The sequence below is a fragment of the Typopeltis vanoorti genome, chromosome 4, assembly GCF_054136105.1.
Source record: "Typopeltis vanoorti isolate ZY-2024b chromosome 4, IOZ_Tvanoo_1.0, whole genome shotgun sequence".
Lineage (NCBI taxonomy): Eukaryota > Metazoa > Arthropoda > Arachnida > Uropygi > Thelyphonidae > Typopeltis > Typopeltis vanoorti.
This window is the reverse complement of record NC_143552.1, coordinates 141193652-141216264: the sequence shown is the minus strand read 5'-3', so window position 1 is coordinate 141216264 and position 22613 is coordinate 141193652. Positions and strand designations below refer to the sequence as shown.

Here is a 22613-nt window from a genome sequence, read left to right as displayed (position 1 = left end):
ACTATATAGAAAAGACATCTGACACATCATAACAGATTGTCAGAACATACATCACTATTCATACTGGTGTTAGATAATAATATGCTACTTCAATAATCACAAGGTAAAGAGAAGGAAGGTAATGTGTTTTTTTGCAAATGGTAGTTTCAGATAATACCTTATTGAGTCATCCTTTTATGATTTTTTTTAATGAAATTATCACAATTAATGGAAAACACAGTGTATGTACTTTGATATATCATTAACGAAGGTTAGTGATGCATGCCAGCTCATTAATACAAGACACAAATGAAGCTAGCAATTAAACACAAAAAAATGACAATCACATTGACTATAAATAAACTAACTATAATAACCCAATATCCTAGAAGTATGGAATAATTATTTTGAAAAATTGCTAAATGAAACAATCAGTGACAGCACAGTGGTAAAAAACACTCATCAGATTGACATGCAATCAGGAATACATATCCATGTTTGAAGTAGAAAAAACCATCAAAAGCATGAAATGTGTAAAGGTAGCTTGAGTAGATGATATTCGACCATAAATGCTCAAGTATGGAGGTAAAGTCTTACAGTGGCTGCACTGCATAGTTCAGAAGGCCAGGACAGAGGGACGAATTCCAGAATTGGAGTAGAACTCTCATAGTACCCATATATAAAAAGGGAAATAAAACTGAATGTGAGAATTACACAGATATTTCTCTACTGAGTGTTCCTGGTAAGATTTATTCAAGTATACTTGAGAAATGGTTGAGAAGGATTGTGGAAGAGAAGCTTGGTGAAAAACAAGCTGGATTCAGGCCAAATAGAGGCTGTCAGGATCAGTTCTTTACTTTACGACAAATAGTTGAAAACTCATGGGAATATAATAAAGATCTGTATTTAAGTTTTGTCGATCTGGAAAAGGCATATGACAAGGTGCCAAGAGAGAAGCTATTCAATACTCTACAGTTATATGGTATCAATGGGGCATTATATCGAGCAATACTTAGTTTTTATTTGAGTTGTAAGTCAGCAGTTAGAATTGAAGGAGGTACAGGAAGATGGTATAATGTTAAATCTGGAGTGAGACAAGGATGTACATTATCCCCTCTGTTATTCCATTATTTATATGGATCACATTATGAAGGAAAGTGGCATTAAACATGATATCAAAATTGGAGATGTTAATGTCAGCACTTTGCTTTATGCAGACGATGTTATACTTCTAAATAAATCTGCTACAAGTCTGCAAGATTTCCTGACTAAATTGGATAACTGTTGTGATACATATGGTATGAAGGTCAGCAATAACAAGACAAAGACAATGAAAATTCAAGTCCCTGAGGGACTTGAATTCTTTTGTCACAACAGTCATACAAGTTTTGGAAAGACTTGGGAACCTACCTACCTACTATTATGCTATGAAGTTCTCTTTTTACATTCTTCTGAAATTATAAACACTATCAGTTTCCATCCTTTCTTAAGTTTCAACCTGGGAAACAGGAAAACAAAACGGATTTCTAAGCCATGTTGGGGATGTAAGGTCATACAGCAGCCAATCAACTGGACTTTTCAAAATCTGGCCAAATGCACTTGATTCTTGACAACATTTCAGGACTTCTGAGTGGTGATCACTGATAACAGTCCTTCCTACTGGAATGAATTGCTTGTGGATTGTGCCTTTATGATCAATGAACATTTGGGAGGGGTGAGCTTGGTGATGACCATTCTGCACTTTGTTTTCAGGATCATACTAGAAGAGCACCTACTCATCCCCAGTAATAATGTTGAATTTGCTATCTGTTCTAGAAAAAGTTTTTTGCAAGCCATCTAGTCTTCTGTGTTTGTATTCATCATGCAAATGGTATGGAACAAACTTCATGCATTTTTTTTTTCTTTTCTTAGTCTCAGTAATTATGAACTTTATAGATTCATTCATCATCATCATCAAATTCCTGCCATGTACCCTCAAGAGGTGTACAGGATATGATAGTACTACATGAAAAAAATTACATCATTACTAACTTCCTATCTACAATTTTCCTCCAAATCAATCTGTTACTTGTCAAGACTCCAACATTATCAGATCTTATATTTCTATTGTCTAAGGCACTTTGTACTGTATTAATCCACCTATATCGTGGTCTTCCTCTGGGTCGTTTTCCAGCCAACTTGGCAGAGAACACTTGTTTTCTTAATCTTTCTTCGCCCATTCTGTTTAAGTGACCATACACCTGAGATTAGCTCTGCTAACGCATTCCTGGATGCTGACAATGTCAAGTTCTTTCCTAATATCATTGTTTTTAATATGGTATTGCCATTGATGCCATCTGTTCATGCCTATAATCTTTCTCAGGACTCTCATATCTGTGGTCTCTAGTTAAGTGTTTTACTTCTAAACCAGCTCTCAGATCCATAAATCAAAACTGGTTTGAACACTGTCTTGTATACAGCTAATTTAGTGTTCCGACTAATTTCTCTCTTATTCCATATAAATTTATTCAATTGACTTCCCACCATACCAGCTTTGCTGATTCTGTTGTCTATTTCTATATTTAATTCACCATCTTCAGTAAAAATCGTGCCTAAGTAGCTGAAATGTTTTACTTGTTCCACAGGTTCTCCATTTACAACGCAGTTGACATTTTCAATGATTCTGCCTATTTTCATTGTCTTTGTCTTTTTATTGCTGACCTTCATACCATATCTATTACAACAGCTATTCAATTTAGTCAGAGAATCTTGCAGATTTGTAGCGGATTTATTTAGAAGTATAACATCATCCGCATAAAGCAAAGAGCTGACATTAACATCTCCAATTTTGATATCATGTTTAATACCACTTTCCTTCATAATGTGATCTATATAGATAATGAATAATAGAGGGGATAATGTACATCCTTGTCTCACACCAGATTTAACATTAAACCATCCTCCTGTACTTCCTTCAATTCTAACTGCTGACATACAACTCAAATAAAGACTAAGTATTGCTTGATATAATGCCCCATTGACACCATATAACTGTCGCATATTGAATAGCTTCTCTCTTGGCACCTTGTCATATGCCTTTTCCAAATCGACAAAACTTAAATAGAGATCTTTGTTATATTCACATGATTTCTCCACTATTTGTCGTAAAGTGATGATTTGATCCTGACAGCCTCTATTTGGCCTGAATCCAGCTTGTTCTTCACCAAGCTTTTCTTCCACAATTCGTCTCAACAGTTTCTCAAGTATACTTGCATAGATCTTACCAGGAACACCCAGTAGGGAAATACCTCTGTAATTCTCACATTCAGTTTTATTTCCCTTTTTATATATGGGTACTATGAGAGCTCTACTCCAATCATCGGGAATTCGTCCCTCTGTCCATTTTTTCTGAACTATGCAGTGCAGCCACTGTAAGACTCTTATACCACCATACTTCAGCATTTCTGGTCGAATATCATCTACTCCTGCTGCCTTTCCACATTTCAAGCCTTTGATTGGTTTTTCTACTTCAAGTATGGATATGCATTCCTGACTGCATGCCTGGTCAGCGTTTTTTACCACTGTGCTGTCATCACTGATTGTTTCATTTAGCAGTTTTTAAAAGTAATTACTCCATTAAGGATATCTTTTTCTCCTATTTTCATGTCACCTTTATCATCTCTAACTCCTTTCACTGCACTCTTTCCTCCATTCCTAAGCTTCTTCAACAACCTCCAGTATTTTTTGCCACCTTCTTGATATTTATTTTCTATGTTCTTGGCAAAGTCCTCCCATGACTTTTGTTTAGCTAGTTTTACACAGTGTTTAGCATTCTTGCATTTCTCTCTATATTCTCTAAGAGCAGAGGCTGACTTATTTGACAGGAACTTTTGATATGCTTTCTTCTTTTCCTTCACTGCTTCTTTAACTTCCTGTGTCTACCAGGGAGTTCTGATTTTTTTTTTATCCTTGCAGACAACCTCACCACATGCCTCTCTGGCAGAATCAATGTTTTCTTCAGAGTTTGCCACTGAATCTCCAAGGTTTGATTCCTGTTCTCAAACTCTTTCATTTTTTCTTCAGTAATCTTTGTGTATTTTAGTCTACAGTTCACATCTGAGAGCTGCTCAACTTTTATTCGCTTTAAAACTTTCTTACATGTTATTCTTTTCAATATGAAATTCAGTTTTATCCTGCTTAAGACTAAATAGTGATCACTTCCAATTTCAAATCCTCTGTACACTCTGGTGTCCTGCACCAGGGAGAAAACATCACTATCAACAATAACATAGTCAATGAGACTTTTCTTATTCCTTGCCTCTTCTCTCTATGTGAAGTTGTGTACATTTTTATGTTGGAACATGGTGTTAGTAATAACCAGCCCATGTCCTGAGCAGAAATCCAACAGATATTTGCCATTATTATTAGCTTTGCCCTTTTCTCCAAATTTTCCCAAAATATTTTTATATGCCTCACAATCAATCATTTCTTACTCTGCTATTTAGATCCCCAACCAGGACCAACTTTTTCATTTTCATTGTGTCAGTTGCTTTTTCTAAGCCTCAAAAAATTCCTCCACTTCTACCTTAGTGGGACCATAGGCACAAATAAGTCTCATTGTCCAGTTCGCCATTCTCATATTTGCCCACATTACTCTACTTGAGACTGACTGCCATTCAAGAAGATTAGCCTTGCATTTTGTGTTGAATACTATCGCTACTCCTTCTTTTCCTTGATTGTCATTGCCTGAATATAACATTTTGTATTTATTGCTCAGAAAGATCTCACTAGTTTTTGTTGTTTTTTTTGTTTTAGTCACCTCTATTATGTCGATCTGGTACTTATTTAATTCCTCTGCTAGCTCCATTTCTTTGCCATTCAGGCTTCTTATGTTGATAGTACCGATCTTTAACTCTGATGTTGAGTTGGGGTTTGTTTTCACATTTGTTCCAGTAGCTGACTTTTCTCTGTTCGCCCTGTTCCCTGGTAAAAACAGTGGGGGGCCTTGTTTAACTTGCCGACGACCCAGCCGGCATGAAATTTTGTCATGTTGTACCATCATTTTTTATTTTGGTTTAACCAATAAGAATACAATTTGGTCGGCTAAATCCCAAATTGTCAGCCCATCCTTGTTCGTTCAGTATCCAAGTAGATACCCAACAGGGTGCACCACGAGAAGGTGAGGATTGGACATTAGGTCAGAAGCCCTGGTCAGTTCTCCTCATTCCTTTAAAGGCTATGTGGAGGTCTCCTCTCAGTTATGCAGCTTTGACCCTTAAGCACCCCTATAGATTCCGTAAACTAATCTAAGGTTTTATGGACACCTAAATGGAACAGTGGGAGAAAGGATTAACCAAACAGGTGTAATAATATAGGATGGTAGGAAGGAGACCCCAGAAGAAGACCAAGTAGTTGGAGTCATGCAGTTAGAAGTACCATAAAAGATTAATATGTACAATCTTGACAACATTGGAGTTCTGTCACATAACAGAAAAATTGTTGATAGTAAGCTTGTAATGACATAACGTGTAGTACTATTATAGTAGTCTGTATACACCCTATGAGCATCAAGTTCCTTACACATCTGTGTAAGGAATTTGATGGTCAATTCTTTATTCACAGGTAACTCATTTGTTAGCGCACTCATTGTTAATTGGCATTCACTTGCTAGTGAATTGCATACTTTGTCTTCCAAGTAGGTGCTACTGGTCATTTTTGGTCCTCACTGCCACTCTTGAAACTATTAAGATGGCATGTGTGCATACACTTAGGAAAGAACCTCATCTCTATGAGCTGTTCATAACATTTTGTGTATTTTAGTGGTACTACTTTTTTTCAGTTGTCCACAAAACTTAATATCATTGTTCCATTCTTTAGTTTCAGACTGATCTTAGAGACAATACATGAAGAATGCCTATATATAAAAATGTATCTTAAACCCAGCTGATTTTGGTTAGATGTGCTGCCAAGATCATGTTTCTATGCTCCTTTAGCATCCTCTCTTGGAGCAATTGTCCTAAATTTTTTAAATTCGTTATATTTTTATTTTTTATTTTTTTATGCAGTTAATTCTTTAAATGATATATATGGTATTATCCTTTTAAAAAGTCTGCTACAAATATTAGATTTTCAACTATATTTTTAGTATGGAAAAATGAAGAAAAAGTATCTTCATTCTCAGTGGTAAACCAAAAGAAAAACAGCTTACTCATTTTAGTACAAGATGGCAATATGGAAAGAGATAATAGAATAAGTAAGGCTTGTTTGGTAGGAAGTCGGTTGAATAAATATAAATATGGAACAAAAGAGAGAGCACCAAAGCACAGAGCTAGCAGTATCTTCAGTATGTTCAGTATTTTTAACATATATTGATCTTACAGGATGGAAACAAACAGTTGATACAGGACTATAGTTGGGAGGATGGGGCGATTTGAACCACCATGCCTAATGGCAGAATCATATTAACAATAGCGATCTCAGAAAAAATATCATTATTAGTATTTAAGAATGTGTACACAGAACTCATGTAAGGTAGCATTGTTACTTATACAAAATGGAAGTAGAAGATTAGCAAAACAGGTGCTGAAACCCAAAATGGCAAAAAAGAACTTGGAGGAAGAAGACAGGTTGGTGCAGTTTTTGAAAATAAGTTCAAATCAGTGGCCTTACAAATAACAGATCAACTTGGAAATCAACAAATAACAGACCAATTTGGAAAAAAAAAAATTGTTGATAGGAAATGATTAATGAAATATTGATTGGGTTGGATTAATAATCTGTAATATACATTTTTGTAATATACTCATTATTTTAGTATAATTAGATTATACTAATTATACTAAAATTATGGAATTTTTGATTATTGAGTTTTTTTTTATAACCATTGAAGAAAATATCAGTGATTATTACTCTTTCTTTTAATAAATCTTATATTTTTAGAGATCAGCTGTAAAAAAGACTAGAAGGAAGAAGAGGTCTGTCTCCCACTTGAGAATGCTGAGACGCAGAAGAAAAATGAGTAGCACTAGCCAAGAAGACTCTGAACTTAGTGAAGGTAAATTTAAAGAAACATGGCTGACTCTGACTATAGCAGACATATAAACACTGCAGTTTCCATTTTGGTAAATCGTGGCGATTACAACCATGTTAGGAATAATTACTTTAATTTCCTGACATTTCACCCTTCATATTAAGATCATCATCTGGACTATACACACATATATATACAAACACAATGTTAAACAGTTTCAAACAGTATGCCAAAGTGACAATGATTTGGTCAACTGTTATTCAACTGGCCTGACCTCTAGTGGAAAAAAAAAATACATCCAGGCTATATCTTATTTATAACATCATCAGAGAACAAATTCACATTAATACTTTTAATACAGCAATATTGGTGGCCTAATCAATAATTTAACATAAGTGTTTGTTATATTAAAGATAAGATCCTAGATTACTAAATATAATTAACTATTAGAACAAAAGGCTATGTGAGTAAGATATGTGCCATCCATATTCTTGGGATTTTAGACCACAGTTATTGGCAAGATTAGGGTGGTTGATAAGAATTTCACGGGCCTCTTTAAATTTGTTCTTATACCATATTTTGGTGCGATGTAAAGAATAGATGCCTTTCCAGTCAGTTCCGTGTAAAGTATTCAGGGCATGATCAGAAAGGCCAGATTTATCACGTTATTAAATTTAAGGTGCCATTTATGTTCCTTTTTTCGAATAAGAATTGTGTGTTTTACCCATATAAGACAAATTACAGATATACTTCAAATTAGGCCAGTAGAGGAAATAGATCCTTGGAGGAGTTGAATAAGTTCTTTAATTTTGTAGGAGGTTTAAAGGTGGTATTAAGGTTGTATTTCTGTAGTATTCTGTTTATCTGATATCCCTTTAATGTATAGAAGGCTACAGTTTTATTGTAAGGTAGAAATGATTAGAAACCTCTAGCAATTTAAACAATACTAATAAGTCTGTCTTTGTTTAAGTTCAAGTTGCCGAGTGGAGGAACTTTTTTCCAAGCCATTCTTCGATGAATTCCCAAGTTAGTCAATCCTTGGCAAAGGCAAGTGGGTTTTTTCCTCCTGTAAACTCAAGTAAATCGACTGTAGAACTTGTTTGCCAGTCTCTTCACCAGCTATCTCTGACTGGCTACTGATGGAGATTGAACTGTCTGCTCAGTCTCTAAAAGCTAGATAGTTAAAAGGCCTTGCCCCTTTCCTATAAGGGAGTAAAAGGTGTTAGGCGATAGTGATTAAAGCAATAACTAGCAATCTGACCAAAACTGAATTGGCAGCTGTGAAATCTTTAAAAACAAGTCAGGATATCATAATTACTAGAGCTGGTAAAGGCAGTACCACAGTTATTTTAAACCAAACAACTTACCTGGAAAAAATGAATCAGTCTCATAGAACATCACCATATCATCTTGTGAAATATAACCCAACTGTAATTGGATTAAAACAGAAGAATTACTTAAATCAGTCACATCCTGGCCCGTAGATACAGTTAAAAAACTTTCTGCACTGTGCTCGTTATCCTAGAATTTACAGTTTGCCTGAGATTCACAAATAGACTGCTTTGTCCTATAGTTGAAGATATTGACAGTCCCAACTATCATTTAGCCAAGAAACTAGTGTCAACATTCAAGGAGTTGGTAGGTCATTGCCTCTCCTATATTAAAAACACACAACACTTTATAAACAAAATTAAGAACATTAAGTGCATATAGTGACAATATTGGTTGGCTATTCCATGATCAGTTTGTGTGTGTGAGTTTTAGACCAGAAAAACATGAAATCATGTTTTTCTGGTCTAAAAATTACAACTCTTATTGATACTATTAGAATGCAAAAGGGGAAATTAATATTTTTGGAAGGTGTAATAATCAGCAGTATGGTTGATTTAAAAGGAGTATGGAATGTGAGAGAATATGAAAGAGTTAAAAGAAACAAAAGGGTGTGGGAAGTAGTATAAATCTGTCACCAAGTTAAGATAGGAGTGAATTGAGAAAGAAGTGCCACGTTGCGGAAGAGTCAGCACATTTATATAGTAGGAATGGGGTGCAGTTAAATGTATGAATTAAATTTGATGGACAAACAGACTTGTATATATGACTGATGGATTGCACTTGAAATGAGTTAGGTAGGTGTCTGTAGGAAGTTTTGTTCACTTCGAGAATAGTACTTGAAAATCTGGGAAACTAGGAAAATTAAGTGTGTGCAGATATTCAAGTGAGTTTGCTGAATGTAGTTTCTCAGGTCTCAAATCTGAAGGAAGATAGTCACTAAAGGATGCAATGGGATATTGCAATTCACGTATTAGCTTGACTTGGCCAAAAGTACATGTATTAGCAAGACTTGGTTGATGGAGGAGGATACAATATAAGGAATACTTTTTTTTTAGGAAAGATGGGACAGAATTGAGAAAAGTATTGCTGATGATAGAAGAATTACATTCACCAAAATTCAGCAGGAAGGTGAGTTTGAAGTAGCATATTTAAAGCTATCTCTTTTGAACCAACAGAGTAAAATATACATACAACCCATCATTGCAATAGGTTTGGAAATGTGCAAAGTGAGATATGGATGATGTCAACAACAAGTTGTGCTCAGTGAGCACACGATGACTAATTATTATGGTGACATAATTTACAAAGTGAAAGGATAATATGGGGGAAGAAAAAAAAGTTGAATTTGTGCATCTTTTGAGAGATAATTGCCTAAAACAGCATGTAATGGAGAGGACCTAGCAGTTTGAATCTGGTGATGGCATTGGAGGATTTGTCTATAACCAAATTAACCATTTTGACTGCAGAGTGATCATGCCATTCTGACCTGGGAGGTAACTAAGCATGTGGAATTTTCAGTTAAGAGGGCATATATGTGAAGCTACAGAGCTGATTATTATGATTCTCAAGAGATAGCCTATTGAAATGATATAGCATACAAAACTGCAAGGAGTAAAAGTTATCAGGGCTCTGATAATGGTCAGCTGAGAGTGAGAAAAGTAGTATCAGAGTTCATACTCAGTTAGACAGGATAAAGGATAAGTCAGGCAGTAGTTAAATAGATGAGTAGTATCGTCAATCAATTGCTGCTGAAAAAGAAAGAATAAAGAAAAGAAAATGTGAAGGGAATATAAAGAGAAGTTATATGAATGAGTTCATCATCAAGCAGCTGCTGCAAAAAAAGAATGAAGGAAAGAAAATGCTATAAAGGGAAATATAAAGAGAAGTGTGATGAGGTAACTCTTGAGCACTATGAAGCACATTCAACAAAAAGAGTGACATAGCATTAAAAAAAAAAAGAGAGAGAGAGAGAGAGGGGATCAAACTATGGAAGTAAATTATCCAAACAGTCCAAAGGAAATCCCAGAGAATTCTTTCAGTATATAATTAATAAAAGGAAGGAAAGGTCTCTAGCAGTAATCAGCTTTTCTTTTTCTTTGTTTCATGCTCTCACCCAAGAGGCCCTGTCCTTATGGACACCGAGGTAGAAGTTAAACGAATGAGTTCATCATCAAGCAACTGCTGCAGAAAAAGAATGAAGGAAAGAAAATGCTATAAAGGGAAATATAAAGAGAAGTGTGGTGAGGTAACTTGAGCACTATGAAGCACATGCAACAAAATGGTGACATAATTTTTAGCATTAAAAAAACACAAAGTCTGAAAGTAAATCATTCAAACAGATCAAACAAAAAGGCCTCTAGTAGTAATCAGGTTTTCTTTGTGTTTGATGGCTGCCCTCTATAATAACTCAAAGGATCCTTCTAACACCTTAGTCTGGATAGGGCAAGAAGTGCTCTTGCCTGAAGGACACCAATTTACTATGATATGCTGCTGGATCCTTCTACCCTAGTAGAACCTTAATAGGCACAAATAAGTCTCACCAATTTTTCAATTTGAAATGTCCCTAAATTAATCCCTTATAGGTTGTCTGCTGTTCAATGAGTTCTGTCTTTCCATTTGGCATTGAATACTATAACAGTCATCTTTTTCACAGAGTAGATACAGGAACAACCTCAAAGTCAACAGAACTGATGATACGAAGGAGGGCAGAAAAGTTCTGATAAACACCTAGAACTAAAATGATATTAAAGCAACTAATATAGCCACAAGAAAGAATGTATCTTAAAACCCTTTAACCCCCATGTTTCATTAAATTGTATTAAATGTTCTTTTTCTTTTAGGGTGACATGTCATCCTATAAGAAGACATGTCAGAGATTTGAAGAAATTCGAAGACACAGAGGTGTGGGCATCATCAAGTTTTTTGTACTTCAAGAAAAGTCTGCAAGTGAGATTCACCAAACTTTTTGTGAGACTTTAGGGGACTGTGCCCCAGCATGTCCAATAGTTTCAAGGTGGGTGGCCAAGTTAAAACTGGACACCCTGAGACAACAGATGCCCACAGGTTAGGAAGACCTCCCACAGCGATCACACCTTAAAACTTTGATGCAGTACATGCCATGAAAAAACATTGCAAACACTCTGGGGATATATCCAGGGAAGGAGTTGGGGTCTTTATCCACCACCACCATCTGGACATGCAGAAGCTCTCAGTGAAGTGGATCCCCAAATATTTGAATGTCCACCATCTCAAGGGATTTGGGATTATTTTAAGAAATCAGTTGCAAGTGACTGTTGATGAAACATGGCTTAATCACTATGACACAGAAACCAAATAACAGTCAATGGAGTGGAGAGACAAAGGTTCTCCATGGCCAAAGAAGTTCCGAACCCAAAGGTCAGCAGGATTCTTGCCATTCTTTTGGGATATGGATGGTGCAGTCCTTACAAAGTAACTCAAAAAAGGTGAAACTGTTACAGAAGCAGTTTATTCAACCACTGTGAAGGAATTGAAGGAGGTACTGAATGAAAAATGCCATGGGAAACTGAGCAGAGGCATGTCGCTTTTGCAGGCCTGCTCATGCTTCTCATGAAACCCAACAGACAATACACAACTTGGGCTTTCAATGCCTGCCTACTGAACCTATTTGCCTGACCTGGCTCCATCTGACTATTTCCTATACTCAAATTTAAAGAAACACTTGAAAGGAACAAAATTACTCACAGGTGAAGTCATATATGCAGGTGAGGACTGGTTTGTGTACAAGGGAAAGATTTTTTTCTCAGAGGATTGCAAATGATGTAGCAGTATTGTAACAAGTGTATAACATTTCATGGGGAATATGTAAAATAATGTGTAAGTTACATGGTTTTAGCTGAATTCCTTCATGGTGATTACCACAACTTCAGCACACCCTCATAGGTATCATTAATGGGAAAGAGACGAGCTGCTAGAAAAATAACAAAAATAATATCCATATAATTGGTGTTTCTGTGTGTATGAAGAAAAACAGACCAAATATAAAATGCTATGGTCATTACTTAGCAGCATTTCGCCTGTTTTTCTTCTTCTCAATAACACCAATTATGTTGACATGTTATTTTTGTAATTCTTACATTGTTGATGTCTAGAAACAGTATGGGTATTGTTAATTTTTTGATGATATCCCAGCTGACAAAACAATTGATCCTTTGTATCATCATATGTGTGTGTGGTTTAAAAATTGATACAGAATACAGCAGCTTAGTTCCATATTGCTAGTCCATGCATTCAGTATCCAGGTGGATTCCTGCACAATGGGGGTGCCCAACAAGAAAATGGGGTCAGAAGTCCCACTCAGTTCTCAGCTTTCCTTATAGGACACTGGTAGTTTCCGCCCAGTTATCTGGTTCAATCCTTTTTTTGACCTTGGTATTTCATATATTTGCTTTGCTTACATATTCTTGAATACTAATAATGATAAGTTATTTTTAGCTTTGCACTCTGATTTGAGCAAATCTCTCTTTCCTGAACACAATTCTAACATTAGTTTTATCATAATCAAATTCTTGATATGTATCTTCAAAGGATGTATAGGATTTTATGAATGTATTACATGAAAAGTTTACATTATTACTAACTTCCTGGCAACAATTTTCCTCCAAATTAGTCTATCTGTGAAGACTCCGGTATTGTCATCTCATATTTTCAGTCTTCTAAAGCACTTTTGACTGCATCAGACTACCTAGATCTTAGTCTTTAGTCTGATTACAGTTGCATTTCCCTTATCAGCTTTTGTAATAACAATATTTTTATTCTTATACATCTTTTAAGGCAGCTATTTCATTATGTGGTATATTACTTTTTGATGGTTTAGTCTTGTTTAGGATGCCACCAGTTCATGTTAAACCATCCTGCATTTGTGGGTTACCAAAAATCCACAAACCTAATATCCCCCTATGCCTAAAATTAAATTGTAATATATTATTGATCTTTAATTGTCCATGATTTATAAAAATCTAATACCAACAAGTTTTGCCGATGGGGCTGTCTGGCTTCTTCAGGGCTTGTAACGGTAAGAGAAAAACTCAAAGTGGCTAGTACAGAGAAAATGGATTAACACTATCGTATAAATTAAACGTTAAAACAGAACTCGCAACATTATACGCATGGAGTGTGTTGTGTTAGTCACTGTTATGAGAGCACGTTAATTTAATTATATGTTTGAATAACCAAATATAACCTAAACAATGAACATCCCCTATTCCCTATAGTCAGTAGTATAGATAGTTCCACTTATAAACTTGCCCCACAGTTAGCCAATGTACCACTAATAGGCACTCTTGATTTGATCAACTCTAAATTTCCTCCTGATACTTTTGAATTATTCAAATTTATTATGTGTGCAGGTTATTTTAAATGGGGATGAAAAATGTCTCTTGGCCCCCTTACTGGCAATTCTACTTTTGTAAAAAAATTCGGTCCATTTCAAATCACTAGTTAAAAATCATACCCTTAAAAATTCAGACATAATGTTAGTTTTGATGTCACCTCTTTATTTACCAATGTACCACTAATAGGCACTCTTGATTTGATCAAGTCTAAATTTCCTCCTGATACCTTTGAATTATTCAAATTTATTATGTATGCAGGTTTATTTTACATGGGTGATGAAAAGTCTACAAACGGATTAATGATATTGCTATGGTTCCCCCCCCCCCCCCCAGGAAAAAGCTTTAACTGGAACACTTTGAAAACAAAATACTTACCACAGTTACGTACAAGTCCCTAGCATGGTTATGCTATGTTGATGATGTATTTGCCATTTGGCCCTATGGACAAGACACTTTGGATGCATTCGTCACCTACCTAAACAGCCAACACCTCCAAATCCACTTCACAGTAGAAAAAGAATCTAATAATGGTTGACCTTTTCTTGATACATTAGTCACCTGCCTGTCAGATGGATCACTATCTTTTTCCATTTACAAAAAGCCAACACACAAGAAGATATCTACATAAACAATCACATCATCATTCTAGTTCAACAGTATGGCATTTCTTGGTAATGGCTACAATTCCTACAAAATAGATAAAATACTACATAAACCCCATTACTTCTTCCTCCTCTAATACACAGGAACACGACATTACCATTTCTATTCCCCTATGTCAGATGTACATCAGAAAAGATAGCCAAAGTACAAAGCACTAATTTATGTTAAATTAGCAACTCTGATCTGCTCACTTAAGGATAAACTTCACCCTCTAGCACACCCTGGAGTGTATGAAGTTCCATGTGATTGTGACTTAGCCTACTATGGGCAGGCAGGAAGATCTGTTAACATCTGCCTGGAAGAACTTAAAAGATACATCGCTACCATTGTTATGGCTAGTCAGGCTGGCAGACCATGCTTTGGACACCCCTTCACACAGGATTAATTGGAAGAAAACTAATGTGGTTTTTAGAAATCATTACAAATCTAAAAGATTATTTTTTCAGTCAGCCATGGCTATGAAGAATTCTCCTAACCTGAAAAAATATGGTTACATTAATTTTGCCAAAAATTTGGAACACTCTTATCTTAAGAGCAACTGCCACATAGCTGTATTTATTTTATTTTATTTATTTATTTATTTATTTATATTTATTATTATTTTTTTACATTAGAGGGTGCCAAAATAGGACTTTAGATCTTTTGTCCATGACAATTGTATTGTTTCACTTACTCACTGATGCATATACACTGTGTTGTGTTCTGATGATGCTGATTTGAAATTCAACGAAATATAAGCAAGTTAATAAAACATCTTTTTATAAAATAGTTTGGTCAGTTAAGTTACTTATTGACAACACATTCTTTGTTTGTTCGACCTGATGAGGCACACTACAGAGTGAGAATTGAACACCGGTAGAAGCTCCTGCCAGTTTTCTACATTCCTTACTGGAAGTAACTTCCCAGTTTAGTGCCTCTTTTTATTTATACTTTATAGTAGTGCTGTATTTGTATAGTTGCTTTTTTTTTTTATTATTGATTACCATACCACATTTGTTTGGATGTTTATTTGATTAAAGAGGCTTGAATTTTAGCAGATTTAAGAGGGATGACATGAAATATATATCACTTTCCTCAATATTATTTTCAGTAATAATTTTCATATCATGCAACTATCTTACAGTTGATTTGCACCTAAGCTCTATCACTGTTTAACATTCTGTTTCTTTTTGTCAGATGTCACTCCTTCCAGGAGGTTGACTACCATGAGCTTCCACCATGTACGGTTTTGTGCTTCTCTTTTGCATTCTTCATAGGACAAAAGGGACCAGTCCTTAATATTTCCCATCCAATCTGTTCTTTGTCTTCCTCTTCTTCTTTTTCCTTGTATCATTCCTTCTAGAAGTGTTTTTTATATAACTCTCTACTTGGTCACATACTAAGGGATTCATGCCTTAGTATGTGACCAAGGTAAGTGGCTTTCCTTTTCTTAATGGTTTTCAACAGATTCCTATCTTCTCTAATCATCTCTAATATTTCTAAATTATTTTTTTGGGTAGTCCATGGGACTCTAAGAATTCTTCTGAGGATCCACATCTCAAAGGCTTTTAGTTTTATTATATTATTTTATTTTTCACAATCTGCTCCATATAGCAGTGTTGACCATACGTAGCATTTGGACAGCCTAATGCTTGTTTTTGTGTGAATTTCCCTTAAGGTCAGAATGTTTTTCATGCTAACGAAGGTTGATCTAACAATTTCTATTCTTCTTAATATTTCCTTATCACACTTTCCATTCTCTGTAATTAGTTGACCCAAATATATATAACTCTCTACTTGATCTAAAGTATTTCCTCTGATCTTAATATTTATATTGGGTATTTTCTCTTGTTACCAGCATGGTTTTAGTTTTTTTGAAGTTGAAATTAAGTTCATATTTTTCACTTAGCTTCAGCGTCTCTTCTAGTAGGTTTTGAAGATCTTTTTTATTTTCATCTAGCAGTACTGTATCATTTGCATATCTTAAGTTGTTTATATTCCTGCCTCCTATGCTGACTCTTTAAATTCTTCTAATTGCTGGAAGATATTTTCAGTATAGAGGTTAAACAATATAGGAGAAAGAACACAGCCTTGTCTGACACCTTTCTTTACTGGGAATTCCTCCGAGATTTCTGATATTTTTATTGAAGCAGTTTGCTCCCAATATAGATTTATCAGTAATCTGATATCTTTGCCATCTACTCCTAAATTTCTGATGCATTTGATTATTTGTTCGTGTTGTATATTGTCAAAGGCCTTTGTGTAGTCAATAAAACATAAGTAGACTTCTTTCTGCTTCTTCAGATATCTTTCTATAATAGTTCTAATGTTGAAGAGTCCTTCTCTAGTTCCTTTATTTTCCTGGAAACAGATTGTGTTTCATTAATTTCATTTTGATTTTATGTTTATTTCTTTCTAGGATAATATATAACATAACTTTTGCTATTTGACTGATCAGACTGATTATTCTGTATTCTTCACATTTGATTGTCTTTTTTGATTTTTTAGGTGTTGGTAGGAACGTTGAGTGCTTAAAATCTTTTGGCAGGTGTCCAGTTTCGTATATTTTGTTACATATGTCAGTCAGTGATCTTATAGCCTTATCATCTAAAGCCTTTAGATATTCTGCCATAATTCCATCCATTCCTGGAGCTTTTCCTGGTTTCAGTTTCCTAATGGCATTTGTTACTTCCCAGCTAAGAATAGTAGGCCCCTCCAAATCTTCTTGCATTGGCTTATCTATTCTATCTTGATTGTAGAGTTCTTTTGAACACTCTACCCATCTATCCCTTATTTTGTCTTTCTCCATTAAGATGTTTCCACTGGTATCTTCAATGCAATGAGCGCCTACCCTTTTGCAAGATTTGTTAGTTAGCTCCCTAACTTTTTCATAAAGTTCTCTGGTTTTGTGCTTTTTGTCCAGAAGTTCAATTTCCTTGCATTTGCATAGTTCTTTTGCAATCCTACATTCTTTCCTGATCTCCTTGTTTAAGTTCTTGTATTCAGGACGATTTTTTGTGTTTCTTTCTTTCCTCCATCATTTTCAGTATCTTGTCACTCATCCAGGGTTTACTCATTTTCTTCTTAAATTTGGGAATTGTTTTACTGCCTTTTTTATACCCTCTTTAAATTTCTGCCATCTATCCTCAATCTCATCTTTAGGGTAAGGATACTTGGTAGAATCAGGAACATTAACAGTAGTGGATTGTACCAGTTCCTTGAAAAATTTATCTTGTATTTCTTGATTTTTAAGTGAGCCAAGATCATATTTTTCTGTGTTTAGAGGTTTCATTGTTTTCTTTAATTTTATTGCTACTTTAATGACCACAGGGTTGTGGTCTGATCCAATATCAGCCCCTGGGTATGTTTTGGCTTGTAAGATGTTATTCTGGAATCGTTTTTTAATCATTATATAGTCAATCTGGTTCCTACAGCTGTCTCCGGGACTTTTCCATGTGTAAAGTCTTCTAGGAGGGTGGCTAAATAAAGTATTTGCTATTACCAGATTTTCTTCACAGAACTGTATCAGTCTTTCTCCTCTTGGATTTCTATGTCCCAGGCCCTGGTTTCCCATGCAGGAAGAGATCTTTTCTGAGCCTACTTTAGCATTTAGATTTCCCATAACGATAGTTATGTCATCTGATTTAGCATTGTTTAGTGCATTTTAAATGTCTTCATAGAAACATTCTACATCTTTATCTGGGTAATCAGAAGTAGGTGCATATATTTGGACAATAAAAATATTAAAAGGTTGAGCTGCAATTTTTAATGCAATTATCCTGTCACTTGAAAGTTTATTTTTCACTTAGACTATAATAAATTTAGATTAATCCTTTATTCAAGTCTGAGCAAACAAAGTTTGCACCTGAAAATATCTTCAGGACTGGGGTAAGGTAGTAACAACATCGGGCAACTCATAACAAAGGTGGACCAAGCTAACATCACTCCTATCTCAGTATCTCCCATAATGCAAAACACATCTCCTTGCGGATATGTATAATGTTATGCATTAAGGGAGGGGGCCCCTACCCAGACCAGTTTTGACCTTTATTGAGGTCTCTTCAGTGGGAGCCAAGCCCAGAGGTCCTGAAGATATTTTCAGACGCAAACTTTGTTTGCTCACACTTGGATAAAGGATTAAACTAAATTTATTATATCCTGTCACTTATGGGCCAAAATCCAAGTAAGGATTGTGTAATCTTATTTTTTAGTACAAATGCTACTCTATTCCGATGACTGTCTCCACAAGAGTATATAATTGAATGGCTCTTTCTGTTTATTTTTCCACTATTAGTCCATCTGACCACTAATACCAGCAATGTCAATTTTCATTGCTTCAAATTCTTGTATAAGGTTATCTAACTTCCCAGCTTCATATAAGGTCCTTACATTCCAAGTTGCAAGCCTTAAGAGAAGATTCTTGGTGTTCAGACGTGAAGGATCAGGAGATACCCTTACTGGAGGGTTTAAGATATCTTCATCATATGCTATTTTCATAGTATCCATCTTACGTTCCCGAGTTTCTTTCTCTTCTTCCCTGTAATGTTTCCAAGAGACAAAAGTTGCAGAGGGTCCAACTTTGTCTCTATTGCTTAAATCTGACATGGTTCTCAGTTTCATGGTTTACTACGGAAGGTTACATGGTGAGGTTTCTGTCTCTTCCACGGTGACTGGCCACATCTCTGTTTTGTCTGGGAGTGTGCCTGGACTATATCACATAGTTTGCTGTCATGCCTTCATTACCATTGGCAAATTAAATTTTGGTCATCTGCTAACTCAGCCATTCCAGTCTTCGAGTGTAACAAGGAGGAGACACTCTCCTTCACTACAGCATAAAATGCTGATACCCTCACTTAGTTTTGTATGCCAGTTGAGGCATGGTCCCAGGGTGTGGCTGCTGGTGCACTCTACCAGCTACTTGGAACCATAAGTGAGAGTTGTATGAGCATGGGGACCAATTCCACCCGGTCACCAAATATTTTGATGCGACTGCTGAACAGGCAAGGTGCTACTCCTACTACCCATACCTTACCCCACATTCTGTTTACATAAGTTTAAAGAACTTTGATAAGAGATTTGAAAGTGTTCAAATTTGTTACTTAATTTAAATTTTGTTCATTTATTCATTAAGTGATATATATGGCCATTTTGACAATTTTTGTATAGTTTATGGAAATTTGATTGTTTTATATATATATATATATATATATATATATATTTTATTAGGTGAAATGGTAGATCATTGTGAATCTGATATTGAAGATATGGGAGGAGTGAACTCTGATATTAGTGAAACTGGCAGCTGTAGTAGTGAAAGCCTTACTGAACATGAAGATGATGGTTTAACTGATATGGGTGAATTAAGCAGTACCTATGTTATGAGTGTTGGAATATTGGATACCAGTGAAGAGACCAAGAATAGCAGCAGCAGCTCAGGATGTGTAACATCTTCCAAGTTAGTGTTACGATTTAAATAATTTAACAACATTTTGCTTTCATGATTTTATTTTAATTTTTTTTTTTATTACGTTGTTACACATCTCCCATTCTTTTTAAGTAATACAATTTTCATTTGAAAATTTTCAAAATTTCCTTTTTGAAAACCATTAAAATGTAATCTAATCTAATCTTGCTGGCCTGGCTGGCCATGGTTAGCATATCTGCTCTCCAGCCAAAAGGCTGCAGGTTCGAATCCCACCGTGGGCATGGATGTTTACAAAATAGTAGTGGTGGTCGCCGGTAGATGATGCTGGTGTAGATCAAGGTAGTTGCAGTTAGTGGAGTGGTGGAGGCAGAGAGTTGTAGAGCAGGTGACCTCCCTCAATGAGTCTTTGGATTCCCTGGAGATATTATGTAATAATAATATTCTAGTAAATTGCTGACACAGCTTCCATACACCCCAACTTACATACAGGGCTGCTCCTAGGAATTTTGCCGCCCCTTCTCCCTTATTTTTCGTATAGGTTATGCCAACTTTGCTGCCCAAAAAAACTTGCCGTCCCATGCAAATGCAAGATGTGCATTTGCCATCCCATAGATCCCGTAAATCGGTAGAGCCTGCCCTGCTTACATACAGAATTCTCCTTGACAACTCAGTAACAATTTATTTTTCATATTTGAACTAAATGATTTTTCTTTTCTTACAATTCAAATGCAATCCCAAGAGATTATGCTTATGTTTAGAAAAAAATGCTTGTATAATCACATACTACTAGTACCATCACCATTATTCTGTTTTTGCAAACTTACTTAATGAAGAATAGCATTCCAAGTTCACATTAACATGTTATAGATATACATATTGCTTCGTTTAATTGCTTGTATCAAATGCCAGTATGCCCATTCCTTGAAAAGTTAAATAAAACTGCAGCATACTGGTCAGCTGTATGCTGCAGTTTTATTGACTTCAAACAGGCATTTGATTTCATTCACAGGAATAAAATGATAATCATATTTATATCTACGACATTAGATTCAGAAATACAAACTCTTATTATAAATTATTATAAAGATACCAAAGCAACTGTCATATTTAATAAAATAAAAACAGGCAAATTCTTTGTAGAAGAAGGAGTTGTGCAGGGTTGCCTACTCTTACCAAATTTATTTACTATCTATCTCAAAGAAATGTGCAAAACCAGAGCCAGGCCTACAAATAAATGGCACAAAATCAGTCACATTAAATATGCAGATGATATTATTCTTATCGAATCTAGAACAATTAGAAAAGACAATAAAAATTTTAATAAAGAGTGCAAAACTAAAATAACAAAAACAGGAAGAGATGAGGAAAAAATTTCAGTAATTTTAGAAAATCACATACTTGAACAGGTTGGTTGGTTAGTTTTGATTCTTATGACACAAAGACATCAGAGATCATACTGGGCCAGGACACAGGTTACAGCAGTACATATGGTAAACAGTTAGTAGGATAATCGCAAACATCCATGCCCCTGGCAAGATTTGAACCTGCAGCCTCTTCACTGAAGAGCAGATGCTAATCACTGGGCCAACCAGGCCGGCACTTGAACAGGTAAAGCAATTTACATATCGTGGCTGTCTCATTACTCATATCAATAATACAAAAATAGTAAAATAAGATTTAACAAAGGATGGTCTAATATGAATAAATTAAATGAAATTAAAAAAGTAGCAGCATTTCAAAAACTCTCAAACTAAAACTCTAAAACCATTATTATACCTACAGCATCATATGGCGCTGGAACATGGAGACTCAATCAGAAATGCAGAAAATCAGAGCATTCTAAATGAAATGCTTAAGAAAAATATGCCTCACTGGTCAGAACACAAATGAGCAAGTTAAATACAAATTAAACCATAAAGAAGATATCATAGTTATAATTCTTTTACATCAATTAAGATGGCTTGGACTCCTCCAGAGAATATCCTCTCAGGGATTACCAAATAAGTCTTGAATGGAATCATTGGAGGCAGACCAAAAAGAACTGGGATATAGTCTTCAAAGGAAAGGTCACATTTATTGAGCTTCAGAGAAATGACAGAAATGGCCAGAGATAGAATCAGATGACAAAGATTTCTTATTCATATGGGACTCATCTTGTCATTTAATGGCCGAGAAAGCAGAAGAAAATGCTGTTTTTTTCAAGGCCATCCTCTAACCTATCTGTACCTCATTATAGTCATAGTGTGGAGGTGAATAGATAGGTATACAATGCATACTGGAAGTGTATACTTCCAGAAAGGCCACCACAGAGATGAAGGCTATGTCACTATATCTGGCCAGCCAACACAGGAAACATTCTTTGATTGGGTCAGCAGCTTGCCAGAGAATGTTAAACCCAATTTGCTCAAAGAAACTAAAGTTCAAAAGCCATATGACATTATTAAAATTCTAACCAATAAAGCCAATAATCTTTGTTCCAGTGAAACCTCCCCACCGAACTCAACCACATACACATCATCTTCCTTTCCTGGACTACAGTGATTACAGAATTAAAAAAATAATCAGTTCCTCCTCCATTCCTTGGCCACTTCTTCAGAAGGATTTCAGAAATGCCATCACCATCCCCTACATCCGTGACGCATCGGGAAAAATAGCCAGGTCTTTAAAATAGTACAATCTCTACACAGCTTTTAAACCTCATGAGAAACTTGCTACCCTTATCCATTCTACCAAAGATCGGCTCCTTCCTCTCTCAGTGCCTGGAGTTGATAAAGTACCCTGTTCCTAAATTGGCTTGCTTCAGACAGACAGGCAGATCAGTGACTATCCATTTAGAAAAACACAAATCATACAT

The 22613-nt window shown here is 35.5% G+C and overlaps 1 protein-coding gene across 3 annotated transcripts in view; it reads left to right on the top strand.

Moving 5' to 3' along the window:
- Smg5 (Smg5 nonsense mediated mRNA decay factor) overlaps positions 1 to 22613 on the top strand; it is a 334407-nt gene that overhangs the window by 150193 nt on the left and 161601 nt on the right. For all 3 annotated transcript variants that reach the window (XM_090391497.1, XM_090391496.1, XM_090391498.1), the window contains 2 exons: positions 6898 to 7012; positions 19561 to 19789. In XM_090391497.1, coding sequence (XP_090247623.1) covers positions 6898 to 7012; positions 19561 to 19789 — 344 coding nt within the window. The remainder of the gene's footprint in view (positions 1 to 6897; positions 7013 to 19560; positions 19790 to 22613) is intronic.